The sequence below is a fragment of the Lissotriton vulgaris genome, chromosome 7 (assembly GCF_964263255.1).
Source record: "Lissotriton vulgaris chromosome 7, aLisVul1.2, whole genome shotgun sequence".
NCBI lineage: Eukaryota > Metazoa > Chordata > Amphibia > Caudata > Salamandridae > Lissotriton > Lissotriton vulgaris.
Genome location: NC_141695.1, coordinates 902,718,699 through 902,739,972, shown reverse-complemented (window position 1 = coordinate 902,739,972; position 21,274 = coordinate 902,718,699). Strand labels below are relative to the sequence as shown.

General features: G+C 48.5%; 1 protein-coding gene across 1 annotated transcript in view; it reads right to left on the bottom strand.

Moving 5' to 3' along the window:
- Positions 1-21,274, bottom strand: part of MGAT4B (alpha-1,3-mannosyl-glycoprotein 4-beta-N-acetylglucosaminyltransferase B) — a 1,389,535-nt gene that overhangs the window by 29,856 nt on the left and 1,338,405 nt on the right. The window contains exon 14 of the mRNA XM_086931341.1: positions 1,116-1,228. Coding sequence (XP_086787467.1) covers positions 1,116-1,228 — 113 coding nt within the window. The remainder of the gene's footprint in view (positions 1-1,115; positions 1,229-21,274) is intronic.

Below are 21,274 nucleotides of genomic sequence, written 5' to 3'. Positions count from 1 at the left end.
TGTCGGAAACAGAGCGATCCACAGGGGTCCCTGTTTCAGTCTTAGTCCAAGTCCCCAACTGAACATCAAAAAGAACCCAACTATAAGGAAGCACCAGCTCTACCCATGATTGGCCTTGATACAAGTCGGAAATTAACGGGTCTGTCATTTCCACGGACGGAAACGTCACTCCCAATATGGCAGAAACTCGTCTGAACATATCTGCCAGAGAGGAGATCGCCTCAGTAGCCAAACCAGGAGGTAACACGAGGCCCATGGATAGCAAAGTCTCCAAGCCACTGGCTTTCCCCCCAACACAATCAATCAGCTAAACTTCGTAAGAGGCTGAACCGTACCCTCTATGGGATGGAAAAACTTCAAACCCTCTTCATCACCTCCATCCTCATGTCCCTCATAAGGAAAAACAGGAAGGATGGCATCTGAGACGGGCGACTCCACCGACGCCGCATCCAGCGAGACAATCTCTTGGCATCAGAGGGCAAGCAGTGGAGTGTCGAGCAGCGCCAACTGTACAAACATTGGAGTCAGTAGACCAGAGCCCAAAACCAGAAGATCAGACTCAGATGCCGAATGTGGTAACCCCAAAGGCCTGTGCACAGGCATCAAAACGGATTTAGAATCCGGCAACTGGACTGACACAGAGGGCGAACCAGACGGGTCGGGACTGTCACGGCCTCATGCACCTCCTTGGGGCCCGATGGTGCTCCAGGGAAAGGTGAAGACCCAAGAAAGCTATGGAGAGAATTGTCAACTCGCTCATCTGGGATCCATGTTGTAAGCGCAAAAAAGAAGAAACTGACATCAGCGAGTCAGGGGCGTTCTCATATGGACTCCGTAGACGTCACATCCGAGGGATGACGTTGCTATGGAGTCACTCGTCGCCCTATATTGACGTGCAGATGAACTGCTGTACAAACATTTCAGGATTCAGCATGTTGCCTGGGGATAATTCTAAATTGAGGAATCTGCGGCTAGATGTCTCTATCAGATTGCATAGGGAGGACAACTGATCACTGGCATAGACTACAGTCCAACTGTGAAAATCCACAAACCTAGACGTCAGCAGATAACCACATCACTCATCCCCATGTCTCTATGTGTGCTTCTATCCTCACCTCACTTAAGATGACCCACACAGGGGAGTCAGTCTGCACAGAAAGACGGATTGCCTCCAAAGGCCCAAATGTCGGATCCACTTCTCCTTCTGCGATTCCTTTTGAAAAGGATCCTATAGAAAAAATAAAATGAAGACTTTGAGGGAAAGTATGTTAAAGCTACTGATAGAAAAATTGGTCACCTATTATTACAGCATGTGTAAGCGAGGAGAAGAGAAAGTAGACAATATTCACAGTAGTTCTGAACAATGACACTGGTCTACTTTATTAACTTATTTCATCACTGAATTGTTTCCACTTTGCTGTGTACCAAGCTGTTACCACTCCACCCCACAACCCCCATTAGAGTCCATTTGTTTAGTGAAATGTCCCTCAATGAAACCTTTTGAAGTGTCCTTGCATGGTCAGATGATTAATCACGGCAATAGATTATTCATATTAGTTCATGTCATATTGTGAATGGCTTTACAAAAACGAAAATACATAATTTTGTCCCAGTGCCAAGCACTGAAAACACCTCTACTGCTTCCACTCTCGATGATTCCATTTATGAAAGATCAGCATTGTCAGTCAAGCATATCAGGAAATTCTGAAGAGCAAGATTTTATTAAATCAACTAGACATAAATACAATCTCATAAAAATTTGATTGCCAGCTGAGGACTCCCACTAATGTCACCCTATGTACTACTGAACATAGTACTATTACAATCCGTTATTACTTTCTTTAATACAAGTGAAGATAAACTTATCCAGTGGATGTCATTCAATCTGAAAACAGAGGAAAGCTCTGTGTCATAATAGAATTACAAGTTCCTACGTTGGATCTTTACTTTATTAAGCTCTTATACAGGCTATACGCAATGCTATCCAAAAATATTGCTACTTGGAGGCAGGAACAGGTAAGCACAACCTTGTTCACTAGTGGCATTCTGGTATGCCCATGTTTAAAAAGCATGTGGAATCTCAATACTATCTGCCTTTCCTATCACCTTGAGGACATGAAGACCAAATCCAACAGTAATGTCAGTGGCCCCGGGGGAGGTGGGCAGTTTTGACAATGAATCTTGGGGTTAATTATACTTTAGAAAGTAAGCATATCTAGACCCTCCTTTACCACTCTTCATACCAGTTCCAGCCCAACATGCTCCAACCTCACTCCGCATACTTTATGGAACTTCCATGGGCAATTCGCTTATACACAGACCACTTTTTCTGCCGTCAATGTGGGCTTCCCATCACTGTGCAATGTCTTTATTAGCCACAATCAGTCCTGGTTTATGAGGAGTTTTTCATATTTTGGTGCAATGTGATCCTCTCAGATTCCCAGTAGTATCACAGTTTCACCTTTAGGTCAAAGGTAAGCCCAATACCACTTTTAAATGTCTTTCTTCCTCTTCTCAGTATTTAGCTGTAAAGAGGCATTCAAATATTGTGTGCAGAAATGCTCTCTATGGAAATAGCCTCTCAGATGCAAGTCACTACTTGTCCCTCCAAATTTCTTTAGGTGAACCCATGCATATAACTTACCCTGTGAAGTGCTCTTAACTGCTAAAGTATGAAGTCTGCTCTTACTGATACCATCTGTGAGAATATGAGGACATCCTCAAATGGAATGACATTCTACGCCCACTTTGTTTTGAGGTTTTGAGTGTCTGCCTGTATGAATTTCATTATAGAAATTGCATTTTTCATGTAATAGTCTGATTTTAGGAGGCACGTTGTTCAGTGATTCCCTTTTCCCACTGGTGTCAACAAGTAGTGTGTGTTATCTTTCAGTAGCGTGAATGGCATTAAGTCCCATTCACCCTGTGTATCTCCCAGGGTTGTTATCCCAAGGGTGCCCCAAGCCATAACACGTTTAAGGGATGTAATTTCCTTTAGTCTAGTCAGCACCCAGAATGGAATTTTAGGTATCAGTCCCTCTAACCAGCCAGTTTCCCTACTCAGTCTTGTCCAGGTTATTACCGCCAAGTCATTGCAAATTAAGGGTGGCGGTGTACCCGCTTTCCATAGAGAACAAGATGGTATCCCTACCCATCAGGAATCTTTCTAGTCAAAATGTCATGTCATCATGTTTGGCGTTTGCGTAAACATTAAATGTGACTAGTTACCCAGCCTTGTAGTATATCCTAATATTAGGATCAGAACTCACCTACATGAAGTTTTTGAAGTGTGACTAACTCCATTCCAGAGAAGTGCTCTTAGCAGTTTTACAATCTTTAAAAAATCTTTTCCGACACAGTATGAGATGTGGTCTAAGATATATACAAGAATCTTGGTAGACCTGCCCTTGTCCCCAGCAGCAGGAATAACAAAAGTGTCCTCCAGGGCATGAGTGTCTCCTCCAGGACCCACAACAAAGATTGCAGGTTATGCATGGAGAATTTATCTTGGCCCATCATTATCTATATCTCAAAATATTTAAAGTGCTCTATTTCTATTCTAATTGGTACAGGTAGGTCAGTATGATGACAATAGGTCAATAAGGAACAAGAGTGATTTTACCCAGTTTATTCAGAGACCCAAGTATTTATCGTCGTTACGAAGATTAATCTGAATTTTTGCAACAATTTAATCTCCAAAAAATACAACTAAATGTTGTCAGCATACAGTGATAGCTTCCTTTCAAACTCTGCGCACCACTTCTATCTGATCCAACAGATCAACTTTTACTCGCTCCTCCAGTGGCTCTACTGTGCTTGTTATACAGTAATTTCAGCCATAAGAGGAAAAAAAGCTAATTTACTGTGCAATGTGACACAAACAGCCATTCATTTGAGAGAAGGCCTTATCAGAGTCTAATGTCTCCACAGCCACTGGCTCTGACTTTCAGAAATGAAGACTGGATGACCTGCTTGGCTTGAAGGAGGATTGGTCCGGGTGTGCCAATGTGTGCAATATCGACATCACATGGTTCACTAGGATCTTTGCCTCACTGTTTATTCATGAGGCCAGCAGGAATGAAGTGCAGTCTTCTCTCCCTTTCCCAGCTTCATGGATCTGAACTACTGTGGCAGTTCAGGTCTGCCGGGAGCTTCCCCTCTTTCCTTGCCATTAGAAACATATCCACCATAAGCCTGTCTATGGCATTTGCTATTTTCTTGTTGAATTCTACTGGTCCCACACACTCAAGAGACTCACATTGAACAGGAGCTACACCAGAGGGGAGTTGGGGAGGGAGCGAAGAGGGTTGCCGAGGTAAGCTGAGGACACATTAGCTGAAGTTCAAAGGGGTGGCCCGAGCCAGGTATCTCCCTAAGCTGGGGATTAGTAGGGGGCCTTCACACCCAGGGAAGGTTAGGGGATGTCATCATTGTGGGTCACAAGCCTACAAGACCATCCTGATGAGCAGCAACCTTCTGCCTGGCCACCATAACTGAACTCAATATGGAGACCCATACAATTGTGAAGAAAAATAGGTGAGCGGTACCAACGGAGATAGTGTGGGGGTAACCAAGTAAAGCCTAGTGGCCTTGTGGAGGGAGAGGCACCAAATCAGATTGTATCTTTCTTGCCTTCTTCACCACTTTGTAGACCTGCATACAATTGTATAATCTTTTTTTGGGTAATAAGCTTGGCCCACCTCCCCGATGCCATCTTGCATTAGGGTGGTGCAGGATCTAACAAGATGTCTATGTGGGAGGGCTCGGCCTCCTTCAGATTTTTCCATGTCTCAGAGAAGCAGTCACTCTTAACATGGTGCTCTGCAGTACCAGTTGCTTTCAGATGCCAGCCCGTTGGATATTCCAACCAGCTCAATTAATTAACCGTCATCTTTGTCAGCCCTTTATCACGGCCCCCACTTTACACATCTATTGTATTTATTCTTGTTGCTATTTCTTTTTTGTCATCCATAGTTTTAAACATGTAAGTGGGATGTATAAATGTACAAACAAATCCGATAAAATGTAATTTGGTAATAACAAGAACCTAGGAAGTTTAAACTCATTTAGGAAGGTGCAGACCACACCTCATCTTGTTAGGCAAAATATTTATTAGATGCACATGTATAAAGACAGTTAAATGGATAAAAAGGGTAGCTATAAATAGCCATGAGTACCCGTGGTAGAAAACCTTTCTAAAAATGTACATATCTTGGGAAAGGAGGAGGCCAAATAGAGAAGGGGAAGAGCAGGTGGGCCTTTCAAATAAGCTAGGGTCAGATCTACATATGTTGATGTATATATATATATATATATATATATACAGATGATAGAACGTTATTATTCATACCTAACACTACAAAAACGTTTGCCTGAACATTTACAAAAATTAGTATGGACATCTTCCATTATTCGCTATAGACCTAAAGGATCTAAGTTTTGAGGTATTTTCAGTATGCAGCTATCCAGAATTTTGAAAAACGATTGAGAAATGCATGTTTCTTGCTGAAAGTGTCTCTCCACTAGGTGGGATAGAATTGAATCTATTTAGGTAAGATTGGCTCTCGCATAATGCTTTTGTTACATCTCATAATTCAAACTGCTTAGCATGCTTTCCTGGAAGGACAGAAGCCAAGAATAACTTGGAAAGAGTACAATGCTAGTGAAGAGGATGGCAATCTCATTTTTCCTGATAATAAAATAAACTATTGAGGCTTCAATTATCAGCTAAGACATTTGATGGTTTCAAATAGATGAGAAACCCTTGCTTTAAATTTGGTGTGCATTAAGCAAGAATGTACTCCTCTTCCTTCACTGTTGTGAGTTCCTCTGCTCATTGCTGCACATCTGTATCTGCCAATAAGAGCAACCAGATGGGCAAGCCTTTATTGTAAATGTGTACAGTGAGGATTTGGGCATCCTGCTTGCACTGCAGCAAATCGTGGTTGAGGGTAAGGAGAAGGTACTCTTAGTGCAAGGGTTACTGGACTTCAACTGTGCTAATTGAAACCTTTTAACAGTGTTGCCCGGTGGACTAGTTGACCTAAAATAGGGAACAGAGCACAACCCTTTAGTACTTGATCCTCGGATAGTGAGGCAGAGTGATCCTAGGCTTACCGGGACATGGTATGAGTGAAGTAGAGTTTCGATTGTGTGACACAGTGACCAAGGGACTCATGTCTGAGCATGAAGGAGCAGAGTCAGTACTGATTTGCAAAAGGCAGGCCTCTTTCAAGAGGGACACCATGGGTGGAATGCTACCCAGAGCTATTGGCAATGGTTTAGCCTATTTGCAAGCATTCCGCCAATCTCATTTCGTATGTTTAATATAACACCCTAAGTGGTCAAGGATATGCATCTTAAGGTGACATGGCCGGTCAAACCCTACACTGGTCTTGGGTTGCTTTTATTCATGTTGATTGAAAGTTTAGGGGTGATTCGTCAAGCAGACCGAGAAAAGGGGGGGGGGGGGGGGGCACTTTTTCTCCATGTTAATTTCCATAGGAAACTTTAGACATGCTAAAGCCCGAACTGCTGAACGGAATTACATCAAATTTGGCAAAAAGGCAGCTCTTAGTCCAGAAAGCACTCTTTTTGTTAAATGGTTCAGTTGTTCCTGAGAAATGTAAAGATTTTCCAGATATACAACTGTGGCCACGGTTGATACGCAAACCCTCCCGATCTCGTGCCTGAGATCTGATTGTTTGCCAACACTTCAAACCAGGAAGTTTTGGCAGCCATCTTGTGACTCGGTTGAACTGAGTCACTAGAAAAAACATTTTAAAAAAAAGAAAAAGAAAAGAGGGCAGGGTAGAAACACCAGGGCCCAAAGTACAGTAAAAAACAAAAAAGAATTGTTGGGAATCACGTTGGAGCTGCAAATCCCACTGAAAAAAAAATGAAGCATGGGTTGCCGTGCTTTGTTTAATTAAGCCCTGGGTGGGCCAGGTCCAGGGGGCAATAAATAATGATCGGGGGCATCCGCGTGGGACCGCTGCAGCCCAGGGGACCGCCACCTCGCCGGGGTTGAATCACAGAAATGCGGGGGACAAGCGCCACCCCCCCACAGCCCCGGGGACCGCCACCTCCCTGGGGCTATTTGTAAACTAAAATGCGTCGAGAAGTGTGGCTCACGGTGTAGAGCAGGCAGACCCGTAAGCTGAGGTCAGACCCGGGACCAGGGTTCAATTCCCGACGCGGCAGGGTCTTGAGCTCAAATGTCCACAGACTCGATAATTCTCGCTTCGGTGCCTGCTCTAATCATGGGTTCTCACTCTGCAACTCTGGGCATTAAGCTTGCTTAATCTCCACAACGGCCCCCCTGCGGCGGGATGCCTGGCTTTCACCTTGGGGATGCCCTGTAGGGGCTATCTCACAGGGAAAAGCCAGGACGGGTTCCCAAGGCAAGCACCGGGAAACCTCCGGGTAGCTGTGCGCTCAATAAATGCAATAATAATAATAATAACTACGCGCCACCCCACAGCCCCGGGGACCACCACCTACCCGGAGTTATTTTTCAATAATAAAGGGCCAACTACCCCTGCTGTTTCCTCCAGTAAGCCCCACACAGACAGCAGGATTGCTGAGTAGTTGTCAAGAGGCCACGCCCCCTTTCTCCACTATTCTGCAAATGTGCCGCCCGTTGCACTACTAGTTGGAGGATAAAGTCCCCTTGGCTCCAAAGGGACCATGGGGGCCAAGAAGCCCTCCTGGTACCTCCTGTAAGTCCTACACCGCGGAATTCCTGAGAGCTGGTCTGAGGCATAGCCCCCTTTCTCCACCACTCTGCAAATGTGACTGCTAGTTAAAAAACCGTAGACAAAAAAAACTAAGTTTATAGGGACGTTCCAGATAGCAGAGAGAAAACCTTAGAAAGTCACTAAAAAACCCAAAAGGTTACAGGGCCGTTCTAGTTAGGTTGACATTTCACTCATACAAAACCAGAGAAATTCAGCCGTTATAGTTACCCAAGTTAACTATAACTCGTGCCACGCAATGCACTGCTTATGACCTCACATATTACATCACTCATGACATGGCCAGTGACATTACTGATAACATCTCAAATGACATCATTGATGACATCAGTGATAACATTATCCACAGCATCTGACTCACACCACTGTAGAATATTTTATACACCCATGCCAATCACCATGCAACCATTTGCAACATATACACAGACCCATACCAGTACTTACACACCCACTCACTGATTCATAGATCTACACACAAATCCAGTTGATCACCCATACTGCCACTCTTACACTCGCTCACTCACTAATACAGCCATTGACATATCCACTCATACATCCATACAGGCACTCACACACTGAGTGAGTCAGCCACAGAACTACTCACACACCTACACACTCACCCATACAGTCAATCACACCGGTACGTACTCACCCAAACAGTTACATACACACCCTCTTACTTACTCATACAAATATTAACACATTCACTCACCTCTACAGTCACTGACAGAAGCACACACTCATCATATAGCCACTCTCATATTCACTAACTCACACATGGTCACTAATATACGTAGTCACTCACCTATCCTGTCTTTCACATACCCAGTTCCTCACCCATACGGACACATTCACTCAATTACCGACACAGCCATACAGACACTATCACCCATACTGCTTCTCAGACACGCACACAGTATCTCATATGGCTAATGACTCACCCACTCACTCAACCATACAGGCAGTCACACACCTCCTCACCCACACATACAGAGAACCAGACAACCAATCAATCAACCATTTAGCAGTTATAGCAGTTCATGTAACCACTAACACTCATTCACCCACTTAGAAATGAACTGCCACAGATACACTCATTTACACAACCAGTCTCTCACTTCTACATTCACTGAGAACCTAATCACTCAATTATACAGTCAGTCATGCACCTACGGAGTCATCCATACAGACACTCATACGCTCACTGATTCACAATACACCTAAGTATATATATTAAACACTCAAACTTTTTAAAAGCAGACACGGCATGATGTCATCACTGATGTCATTAGTTATGTCATTTGAGATGTCATGATTGATGGCACTGACCATGTCATGAGTGATGTAATGTGAGGTCACAAGCAACGCTTTGCGGAGGCGCGAGTTATAGTTAACTCAGGTAACTATAACATGTTAATATCTCTGGTTTTGTACGAGTGAAATGTCAGCCTAAAGATAACATCCCTGTAACTCTTGTTTTTTTTGTGAATTTGTAAGATTTTTAAATTCTATTTGCTAACTATAACGTCCCTGTAACTTTGGGTTTTGTCAGTGAATATATATGTATGAACAAGTTACTTACCTTCGGTAATGCTTTTTCTGGTGGATACTGTCTCTGCCTGTGGATTCCTAACCTTTTGAATTACCCCATGCACCAGCATTCCACGGAAACTTTACTCCTTAGCTCTCCCATGCCGACGAGGACGTCACAATAGCACAACACCGCTCGTGACTCGTCGGCGTGTTGAGTCAGTTCCACCCTTTTTTTCCGTGCCTACGAGGCAAACGGGTGAACCAACAACATTTCACAAATATACACAGTAAACAATACAAGCACCAATAAACATAGTATATTTTTCAAAACAGAAAAGAGACTGAAAATGCCAGACATATCATAGCCACAACCTACATAACCATTAAAAGAACAATGAAAAACCATTCAAGTTATACTCAAAAATATTTTCACTATAGGAAGGAAGACAGCGGGGAGGTGAGTGGGCCAGTGAGCAATCTACAGGCAGATACTGTATCCACCAGAAAAAGCAGTATGGAAGTTTAATAACTTGTTCTTCTAATTGATACATCTGCCTGTGGATTCCTCACGCTTTGAATTGAATCCCCAAGCAGTCCCGGAGGAGGGTGTCCGCCTACCTATACCAAAATATCTTGCAGCACAGAACACGCAAAATGGCCATCCCTCCTCACTTCTGAAACCAAGCAATAATGCTTTGCGAAAGTGTGGAGTGAGGCCTATGTTGTCGCTTTTGAGATGTCTACCACGGGGACACGTCTAGCCAAAGCTGAAGAAGAAGCTTTAGCTCTAGTATAATGAGCTCTAATACCTTCAGGAGGATCCTCTTGGCCAAGCATTGCAGATCTCAATGCACAAGATGATCCACCAGGACATCCAGTCTCAAGTCCTTGGTTCTGTCCAGGTAAAAACTGACCACCCTCCTGGGGTCCAGGCAATGAAGTCTCTCTTACTACTTGGAAGGGTGAGGGGGAGGATAGAAAGTAGGCAAGGTAATAGACTGTCCCTAGTGGAAGGAAGTAACCTCCTTAGGCAGGAAAGCAGCTCTGGTCCTTGGAACCATCTTATCCGCATATATGGCGGTAAAGGGAGGCTTAGAACTAAGAACCTGAGGCTCACTTACCCTCCTACAGGAAGTAATAGCAAGCATAGCAATCAGGAAAACTGTTTTAATAGTCAGGAGCCTCAACGGGCAACTATGAAGGGGCTCAAAGGGAGACCCCATCAAAAATGTAAGATTCAAATTTAAGTCCCACTGAGGCATAATAAAAGGAGTGGGAGGAAATGTGTTAATGAGACCCTTAATCAACCTCATAACGATGGGAGACTTAAACAATGAGGGTTGGGCTGTCAAACAAAAGAAGGTAGATAAAGCCGACAAATAGCCCTTAACAGTAGCCACAGCACAACTATGCTGGGCTAAAGAAAGAGACAAACTAAGGACAACAAACAAATGGGTCCTCAAAGGATCAATTGAACTCTCCCCACACCACCTAACAAATCTGGACAACCTACTGGATGGAATAGACCGATTTGGTGGAGTGTCTCCTGGACGATAAAATAACATCCAACATATCTAGTGGGAGAAAGAACTCAGGTTGCCCAGTTCAATCTCCAGGAACGAAGGTGCAGGCTCTGGAGGTGGGAGTGTAGAAACTGCCCCTGCGACTGTGAGAGGAGATCTGCCCTGAGAGGGAGACGGAGGGGAGGGTGCGATGAGAGATGTAGAAAGTCTGTGTACCACAATCTGGGGCGATCAATATGACTTGGGCCAGGTCTTGGCAATCTTCCTCAGAACCTGAGGAATTAAGGGTTTGGGAGGAAACGCGCAAAGAAGCTATAAGCCCCAATCTAACTGAAACGCGCCCGCAGCACTCCCCGCATCAGATACTGGAGGCTGCAGAACGACAGGCAGTGCATGTTCTCATAAGTGGCAAACAGGTCCAACCGCAGAAATCCCCATATCCTGAAAATGAGACGGACTACCTCTGGATGAAGACACCACTTGTGATCGGCTCAGTATTGCCGGCTGAGACTGTCCGAAAGTACATTCAGCACCCCAGCCAGATTTGCAATTACGCAAATCTGGTGGTCCTGAGCCTAGGACCACAGTGGCAGAGCCTCTCTGCAGAGGTGATACGACCCTATTCCTCCCTGTTTGTTGATGTACCACATCGCGGTAGTGTTGTCTGTCAGGACCTGAATCGACGGACCGCGAAGGGAGGGAAGAAAGTCTTTGAGAGACAAATATATCGTCCGCAATTCCAGAAGACTGATATGAAGCAATCTTTCCTTTGGAGACCAAAGACTCTTGATCTCCAGATCCCCCAGATGAGCACCCCACCCTAGAGTAGATGCATCTGTTATCACTGTGGCCACCAGAGAAGGAGGTTGAAAAGGCTTCCCTTAAGACAGGTTGCCTGGAACACTCCACCAGTAGAGTATTGCACTTTTAACGTCTAACTTGTGAAAAGCTTGTTCTGCCACTGAGTCTGGTTGAGGGAAAAACACTGGAAGTTCAACAGACTGTTCGAGATGGAAGGCAGATTCGACTTTGGGTAAAAATGTAGGGTTATTCCTAAGAACCACTTTGTTATGATGGATTTGTAAAAATAGTTCTTGTATGGTTAATGCCTGGAGTTCACTAAATCTCCTGAGAGATGTGATAGCAACCAAAAAAGCAACCTTCCAAATGAGGAACTGTAGTTCGCATAAGTGGAGAGGTACAGGATGGGGACCCATGAGGCTGGTAAGGACCACATTTAGGTTCCACACTGGAGAGGGCGGGATTCTGGGTAGAATTATTCTGTTAAATCCTTTCATAAAAGCTTTGATAGCGGGCACTTGAAACAAAGAAACATTGTGTCTGTTTTGGAGATAGGCTGCTATGGCAGCTAGGTGTAGTCTAAAAGATGTATATGCTGGGTTACATTGTTGTAAATGCAAGAGGTTGCAGATAATATTCTGAATAGAAGCATCTAGTGGATTGATTTTGTTGTTTGTGCAATACATGACAAATCGTTTCCATTATGCTGCATAGCATGCTCTGGTGGTAGGGAGTCTAGCTTCTTTAATGATATTCATGAAGTCTGGCGGAAGAATTAGGTAGCCAAACTCTAAGACCTCAGGTAACAGATCGCATGGTTGAGTTGATTGGGATCTGGATGTTTTATCTCTCCATGGTTCTGAGTGAGAAGCTTGAGTGAGAGATGTAGTTTTTGATAAGGAACTACTGATAGTTCCAATAGGGTTGTGAACCATGGTTGTCGGGCCCATGTTGGAGCAACTAGGATCATTGTGAGGGAATGCGGTTTGAGTTTCTGAACCACAAACGGAATGAGTGGGAGAGGCAGAAAAGCATAAGTAAATTTGCCTGACCAGTTCATCCATTGAGCATTGCCTTTGGACAATTGGTGTGGATACCTGGATGCGAAGGCTGGACATTTTGCGCTTTGGTGTGTGGCGAACAGATCTATTACTGGGTGGCCCCACATGTGAAAGAATGGAAGAAGAACTTGAGGCTGAAGTTCCCATTCGTGGATCTGCTGTTTGACGACTGAGCAGATCTGCTATCTTATTGTGTACACCTGGGGAGGTGTTCTGCAAGGAGATATATGTTTTGCGGAATGGCCCATCTCCATATGCTCTGAGCTAGATGTGAAAGTTGCAGCGAGTGTGTTGCCCCTGTTTCTGTATGTAGTACATTGCTGTCAGGTTGTCTAGTCGGACCAGGACAGCTTTGCCTAGGAGGTGGAGTTGAACAAATTCTAACGCTAGGAAGATTGCTCACAATTCCAGGTAGTTTATGTGGAATTGTCTTTCTTTGGGGTTTCACATGCCCTGGATGGCACGGTTTTGAAAATGAGCTCCCCAGCCGGTGAGCTATACGTCTGCTGTTAGCACTGTCTGTGGAACCGGGTCAAGGAACGGCCGCCCTTTGGAAAGGTTTTGTGTGTTCTACCACTGTAAAGAACCATGGGTTCAGGCGTCCACCCACATCAGATCTGTCAGCTGACCTTGACCCTGGTTCCACTGATATGCCAAACATTCTTGTAAGGGCGCATTTGGAGTCTTGCATAAGGGACGAGGAGAATGCTGGAGGCCATCATTCCGATTAACTGCATGAACACTCGCACTGGTAGTGAGTGTTTTTTTTTTTTTTTAAATATATTTTTATTGCAGAGTTATAAACCACAGGATACAATTAATCAGCCAGTTCACTCGTGATATCCCCCCGTTCAATAAGAAATCCAAATCGTACACAGCCATTCAGCCCGCATCCCGGAGGCCGGGCGGCATGTTACTTCGTTCAATAGGAAAACATCACGGTGCACGTCCCATAGGGACCATGGTTGAAATGTCGTTTTGCGTATCTGCTTTTACCCCCCCACCCACAACATCACTCCCGTCAGCCATCCCAGTGAGAATCAGTGGTGTCGCCCTTGTCGGGACCTGCCCTAGGCGCTATGAGTTGTCACACCTGGCCGCACTCCCCAGCCATTCCACGCTCCACACAGTACCCACCATCCTAGTAGGTCAAAGGTGCCCTAATGGGCACCATCTAACGGCTTCCGGCCCACCCCAAACTCCCATTAACCAACCCCCCCAAAGCCCCCCTCCCCTGGCAACTGCTAAGGTGTATGCCTCGTCCTGTCGAATTGGATGAATCCACTACAGTGCGTGGTACAATACTTTTGTGTTCGCCCCGCGGTGTCCACCGGCCTAGTTTTCACCATCCTCATCCTCTACCAAAGAATCACGCAACGCCTGTACCACTAACTCCCATGCACGCGCCGCATCCAATGCCTTCTCATTCCCCATCTTGACAGCCTGCTTCATCCGGAGCACACTCTCGCAGTCAGACCACCGCAGCAGTTCATTCTTCCATCTACGCAGTGAGGGTCCCCCCCTGGACTTCCAATGCCACGATATTTCCCTTTGCGCCAATATCAGACCCAGGTCAATGAATTTGCTTGTCACCTTGGTGTGTTTAGTATGCGGGAACCAGAGCAGCAGGCACACCGCCATATCAAATTCCACCTCCCTGTCAGTTACTTCGTTCAGGAGTTCCCCTACCTCCGCCCAATAGGTCCCCAGGTGTGAGCACCCCCAAAACAAATGGTCCATGTCCGCGCCCAGAGACGAACACCGTGGGCATCGGGCATCCGGCACCTGAAAGTACCGCTGTAATTTCTCAGGAGTTAAATAAGCCCTATGAAGCACATAGAAATGCACTTGCTGAAAGCGCGCATTTCTCGTGCCCTTCCACGTGCGCCGCAGGATATGGCCCCATGCCGTATCCGGTATGGGCCGGCCCACGCTCTCCTCCCATTTAGCCTTGAGCCCTTGGAGTGGTTCCAGTCCCTCATTCAGCATCCTATTATGGAGGCACGTCACAGCTTTGAACGTACCTGCCGCCATCACCACATATTGGCACGCCATAGTCGTTGTTGGTTCCATGAGCCCCCCTTTCCAGTGCTTCTGTATGGCAGCCACCACCGCCGCGTGTAGGAGGAACCCCCCATCTGGCAGCCCAAACTGGTCCCGGAGCGCTTCGAACGGCGCCAAAGCCCCGTCTATGTATAAGTCGCCTACCACCTGCAGTCCCGCCTCTTCCCAATCCAACAACGGGGACCAATCTCCCCCGTGCGGCAAAGCCGTCAGCATTCCGATCGGGATCTCCGGTGCATAAGGCCGCGATGCCTTCGCTCTCCGAAGGCTCCTCTGCCAGCACAGCCGGAGCGTCCGCTCCTCCATGGTGAGGGCCCGCAACTCGAGCCTCTGTTGCATGATGATGTAGGACAGCACGTGGCGTTGTATCCCCCGATCTCGGTCCTCCTCTGGACCCCGAAACACCCTAGCTACGTTCTGAGTAAGGACCTGCAACTGCGCCGCAAGATAATACAGCTCGAAGTCGGGCACAGCCATGCCCCCTTCTGGCTTGGGGCGAAGTAGCGTGCTCAGGGCCACTCTACGGCGGCCATGCCCCCATAGGAAGCCAATGATCATTGATCGCAGGTCTCTAAAGACCCCTTGGGGAATCCAAACAGGCAGCGTTCGGAAATAATAGAGGAAGCGGGGGAGCGCCACCATTTTCAAAAGTGCAATCCTACCCAGAACCGTCAGCGGGAGGGTCGACCAGAAAGACAAGCTGCCCCTCAGTGCCCGGACACAGCGACCAATGTTGCCCTCCAATAAGTCCGCTGTCGCATGGTAGATGCGAACACCCAGATAGGTGAAGCAAGAGGGCTCCCATACCACGCCCAAATCGCTGCCAGGGACTGGTGATCCCGCTCGCAGCGGGAACACACAGGTCTTCGCCCAATTGACCTTAAGGCCCGACAGCCGGCCGAACTCAGACAACAGATCCATCGCTCCGACCAATGCCCCCGAGGTGTCAGCTAGGTACAGGAGCAAGTCATCCGCATATAGCGATATATAATGCCAATGCCCGCCGCTGGCTACCCCCACATACCTGTCACCTGACCTCGCATGGACCGCCAAGGGTTCCATCGCCAGAGCAAACAATAGGGGGGAGAGAGAACATCCCTGTCGTGTGCCCCTGCCCACCGGGTACGCCGCAGACACCAGTCCGCCCAAACGCACTCTCGCCGTTGCCGAGGTATATAAGACCCTCGTCCACCTGCGGAACCCTTCACCCATGCCAAACCTCTCTAATACTCCATCCAGGAAAGACCATTCCAAACTATCAAAGGCCTTCTCGATGTCCACGGACAGGACCGCCGGGGCTCCCTCCCCGTCCAAGATGGCGTCCATTATTCCCACCAGGCGGCGGATATTCAGCGCCGTGCTCCTCGTGGGTATAAACCCGGCCTGGTCCCTGTGTACCAGGCCCGTCATATGTGGGGCCAACCTGGTGGCTAGGATTCGGCTCAGAATCTTATAATCTACCGTCAGCATGGATAGCGGGCGATAAGACCTCACATCCGCGGCATCCCGGCCAGGCTTTAGGAGCGGTACAATCAAGGCCTCCCGCATGGACCCAGGCAACGCCCCAGCCTCGAAGGCTTCCGTATACACTACCAGCAGCCTGGGAGCCAAGCTGTCCACATACTGTCGATAAAATTCAATCGGCAGTCCGTCCACCCCGGGCGTCTTGTTGCGGGCCATATGTTTGATGGCCACCCGTATTTCTGTGAGCGTGATCGGGCTACCCAGCTCCTTCGCGTCCTCCTCGTCCAGGACCGGAAGCTGCCTCTCCCCCAGGTATTCCGCAATGTCCTGAACCCCCACTCCCAGCTGACTCTGGTACAATTCCTCATAATACCCCCTAAAACGTTCCAATACCGCTGCCTGGGAGTACACCATTTCTCCCTGCGCATTATTAATGCTGAGGATCGGGCAGCCCCTAAGTTCCGGGTTAGCAAGTCTGGCCAAGAGGGTACCCACCTTGTCCCTTTCTGCATGTGCCCTGATGATATACTGCCTGTAGTCATAACACCTTAAACGTTCAGCCTCGGTGGCAACCACTTCCTTCGCTTCCAATAACTGGGCCTGTAAATCTGGCCTAGCCGGCCTGCGGCGCTCCAAGTCCCTCAAAGTTCCTTCCGCTTTCAGAGGTCGTTCAACACAGTCGTGCGAGCATTCGAGAACCTACCCAAACACACCCCTCTCACCACCACTTTCATTGCATCCCATTCAGTGGACCTGCTCGTGCCCTCATTCACTCCGAAATAGCTATCAATGCCTTGCCGAACCGCGTCGCTGAACACAGAATCCTCAAGCGTCTCCGGCCGAAGCCGCCATGTTGGTATCACTGAGCGCTCTCTCTGCCACTGAATGTGTACCAATAGGGGGTTATGATCGGAGATAGTCCTAGCCAGGTACTCCGTATGGGAAATCAATGGGGCTAGGGATCCACCGCAGAGCACCGAATCAATCCTGACATGCAGATCATGGAGAGCAGAGTAAAAGGAATAATCCCTGGCTCCCCTGTGCCGTTCCCTCCAGACATCCAGCAACCCCCATCTATCCTGCCAATCCTTCCTGTGCGCGGCCAGCCTGCGCACCGGGGAGTCCACCAGGGGGGGATGGGACCTATCCAGAGCCACATCCGTGATCGAATTGAAGTCCCCCCCCAACACTATCGGGCCCGCCAGGAAAGAGGCCAAGGACCCCGAGAGGCTATCAAAGTATCGAGCTTGTTCTGTGTTCGGTGCATATACACAGCAGAAAACCACATCCCTTCCATATAACCTCCCCTCCACCGCCACAAACCGGCCATCCGGATCCACTACTTGATTCAGTACTTGAAAGGGTATCCCCGCCCTCACCCAGATCAGCACCCCCCTGGCATACGCTGAATAAGTGGTGCCAAACACCTGGCCCCGCCATCTTTTCTGCAAGGCAGCGCACTCTTTTTTGGTGAGATGAGTCTCCTGAAGCATAGCAATCTGAACCCCCCTGCGTACTAGATATGCATGGACTTTGTGACGTTTCACCATAGTTCGTAGCCCCCGGACATTCCACGTCAGGCATTTCAAATTAGGTAATGTCCCCATTCCAACTTCGTACAGTCCGATTCAGATAACGAAGGATCATAGCCCCCCCAATGCAGTTGCCCCCCCCCCGAACATACCCAAAACAGAAAAACTTCCCAAATCCCACTCCCCAGGACAGAGCACACGAACCCAATGGCCGCCCCCATCCAAACCGTGAACCAACTTCTCGCACTCTTACCCTGTGGTCTCCACCACAGTCGGCCTTAAGGGCCCAAGGGGGGTGAGTCACCGCCGACCCCAGCAAGCGGAGCCCGCGCCCCGCACCTTCATCCCCTCCGAAGCACACAGCTCCCCCTCCCGGCATCCCGTCCTCCATCAACAGGATACCACCCTACCATGAAGTCTAGATCTAGTCCCAATGCAATCTCAGCCGCAGAAGATACCATCCGATGTCTGTGGGGTCACTATCGGTCCCTTCGAGCTTTCCGCCTCTGAGAGTTCCTCTCCCGTCCTGCTGCCTTCCCCTCCAGAGTCCGTCTCTGCCCGTTCACTGTTCTGTTGCGACCCTGTAATGGCTGCCGTCGCTGCAAGCGCATCCCTCTTCTCCGCCGCCATTTGAGCCTCCCGTTTCTCCCGCTGGCGCCTGTTGCGGGATCTGATGCGTTGTGATTGCCTCACCCGGGGCTGCTTGGGTTGGTCTCGCCTACTTTTATGCGATCTGTCCGTCCCCGCTCTATACGACTCCAGCCATTGCCAAACTTCATCCGGAGTCTGAAAAAAGTGCGTGGAGCCATCCATAATGATCCGCAGCTTAGCCTGGTAGAGCAAGGAGTACTGGATGCCTTCCTCCCTGAGCTCCTTCTTCACCGCGAGGAACGATGCCCTGTTCTTCTGGACCGCTTGAGTGTAGTCCGGGAAGATCGTAACCTTACTGTTCTCCACCTCATACGGGCCCGACATCCTGGCCCGCTGGATGAGGAGATCCCGGTCCTTGTAGTGGAGGAGCCGCACCACCATCGGTCGGGGGGGCGGCCAAGCCCCGGCGGGCGTGCAGGTACCCGGTGAGCTCGCTCCAGAGTGAAAAAAGGAGTAAGCCCCTCCGGCGCTACCACAGTGCGGAACCAGTTCTCCATATAGGCCACCGCATCCTCCCCCTCAATCCGTTCCGGCAGGCCTACGACCCGCACGTTGTTCCGTCTATTGCGGCCTTCGGCATCCTCCGCCCTCCGCTCCAGCGAGTCCAGTCGGGCCAATATGTCCGTGATCCCGTGCTCCGCGGTCACCACCGATGGCTTCAGGTCTAGCAACAGTTGGTCATGGTCCTTGACCCTGTCCGCCAGCTTCGCGTGATCCGCGCGCAGCAGCCCCAGGCCCGTGGCCACTTGGGCAATGTCTTGGTGCAATGCTTCCTTAGTTGAGGTAATCGCATCAAGTATGGCATCCAGATGCCGGTTCAGCCGCTGTTCTTGATCAAGCTCCGGGGAAAGACTCTCGCTCAGCCGAGTTGATCTCACCGAGTCCCCCTCAGCGCGTCCCTCGGCCATCGGCCCTCCGATCGCCGCCATTACAGGGTGCTGCGTCACAGGTCCAGGAGCCCGTTCTGCGTTGGCGCCCGTAGTTCCGTGCCAGTCTCCGGGCACCGGGCAGTGCAATGTCCCCACCAACGCTCTCAGGAGCAATGACCAGTTAGACTAGCTCCGTTCCGTCGCCCCCCTCGGAAGCCTGAGGGGGAAAGGATGAGTTTTATGGCGGTGGCCAACGAAGGTCCCCAAGCTCCTGGGTGAATCCGGTCAGCGTCCGCTGGTCTCAGGACACAGCACCGCCTATCCTAGTGCCCCGATCAGCCGATTGCAGGATCTCTTGCCAACCGGCGACAACTTGGCTCAGTGCTGAAGTTCGGAGCCGTCCGACCTCCTCGCCGCCATTTTCTTCGCGCCCTCGGCAACACCTCGGCCGCCTCTTCAACTCGGTCGTCTCGGGGCCAGCAGTCCCCCAGCGACTCTCCGATTGTGCCCAGCTGTCCCCTTACACTTCAGAGGGCAGGAGCATCGTCTTCGGGTCGCCTAGGGTTCCGAAAACAGGAGAATTAGCGGGATTCCGCGCGGAGCTGCGAGCTCACGCCGCCATCCCGATCGGCGTCCAAGCCACGCCCCCACTGGTAGTGAGTGTTGAGGCTGAAATTTTTGGATTAGAGCCTGTATGGTGCTTATCCTGACTGAATTGGGATATGCTAGAGCTTTTGAAGTGTCTATTGTAGTCCCTAGGTATTGTTGTAAGCTGGACGGTTGGAAATGGGATTTGGCGAGGTTTACTGTGAATCCCAATCTGTGAAGCAGCTGAATTGTGTTGTGTGTGTGTTGCACACAGCTGCTATGTGATTTGGCTTTTATGAGCCAGTCGTCCAGATAAGAGAAAACATGAATATGATGTCTCCTTAGGTCGACTGCAACAAATTTGGTGAAGACTCTGGGTGCTGTTGTGATCCCGAATAGGAGGACTTTGAATTGGTAGTGTTGATCATCTGCCATAAACGGGAGACATTTTCTGTGAGCGGGGTGAATGGGAATATGGAAGTAGGCATCCTTTAGATCCAGAGTGGATAGAAAGTCGCCCTGTTGAAGTAGTTGGAGCACCAGTGTGAAAAGTGACTATGCGAAAGTGGTCTGACAGAATGTAGAAGTTTAGCGGTCTGAGGCCCAGTATGGATCTGAGAGCCGTACTTTTTTCGATTAGGAAATACGGGGAGTAAATCCCTAGGTCTAGATGAGGCAAGGGGACTGGTTCTATTGCATGTTTTTGTAATAGAGGACATGGGCTGCTGTTTGGGGGGGAATGTTTGGGGTGGGGGTAGAAGTGAGTTCCAGGCAATAACCATACTAGATAATTTGTCTTACCCACTTGTCTGCTGTGATGGAATTCCAGACAGGTAGGAACTGTAAGAGACATCCCCCGACAGGAGTGGGATGATCGGGTGGAAGTGCAGGGAAGTCACTGTTTAGTGGGGCTCTTGTAGGAGGAGGAGGGATGTTCTGAACCCATGGTTTTGGAGCCTGCTCTGTAGAAAGAGTGGCGAAAAGAGCCTCTAGGGGAAAAAAACTGTAAGGTCCCCATAGACTTAGCAGTTTTGGTATCCTTCTTCATCTTTTCTAGGGTTGTGTCAACTGCAGGACTGAAAAGCTGTTCCTGATCAAACAGTTGATTTAAAATAGCAGTTTGGACCTCCTGCTTGAATCCGGAAATCTGGACCCAAGTGTGTCCATGCAACAAGACACTAGTGTTAATTGCGCAAGTTGCGGTTCTTGCCGCATCAAGCGCACATTTTATTGAGGTGTTGGGAATAAATTTGCCCTCCTGGATAAGGTTGTTGGCTTTTTGTTTGTACTGGTCAGGAAGGTGTTCCATGAGCTTTTCAAGCAGTCGTAGTGTGCCCTGTCGTACCTTGCCAATAAAGCTTGGGAATTGACGATTTGCAGCCTGCGATGCAATAAGTTTTCTGGATGCGTCAATTAATTTGGATTCCTTGT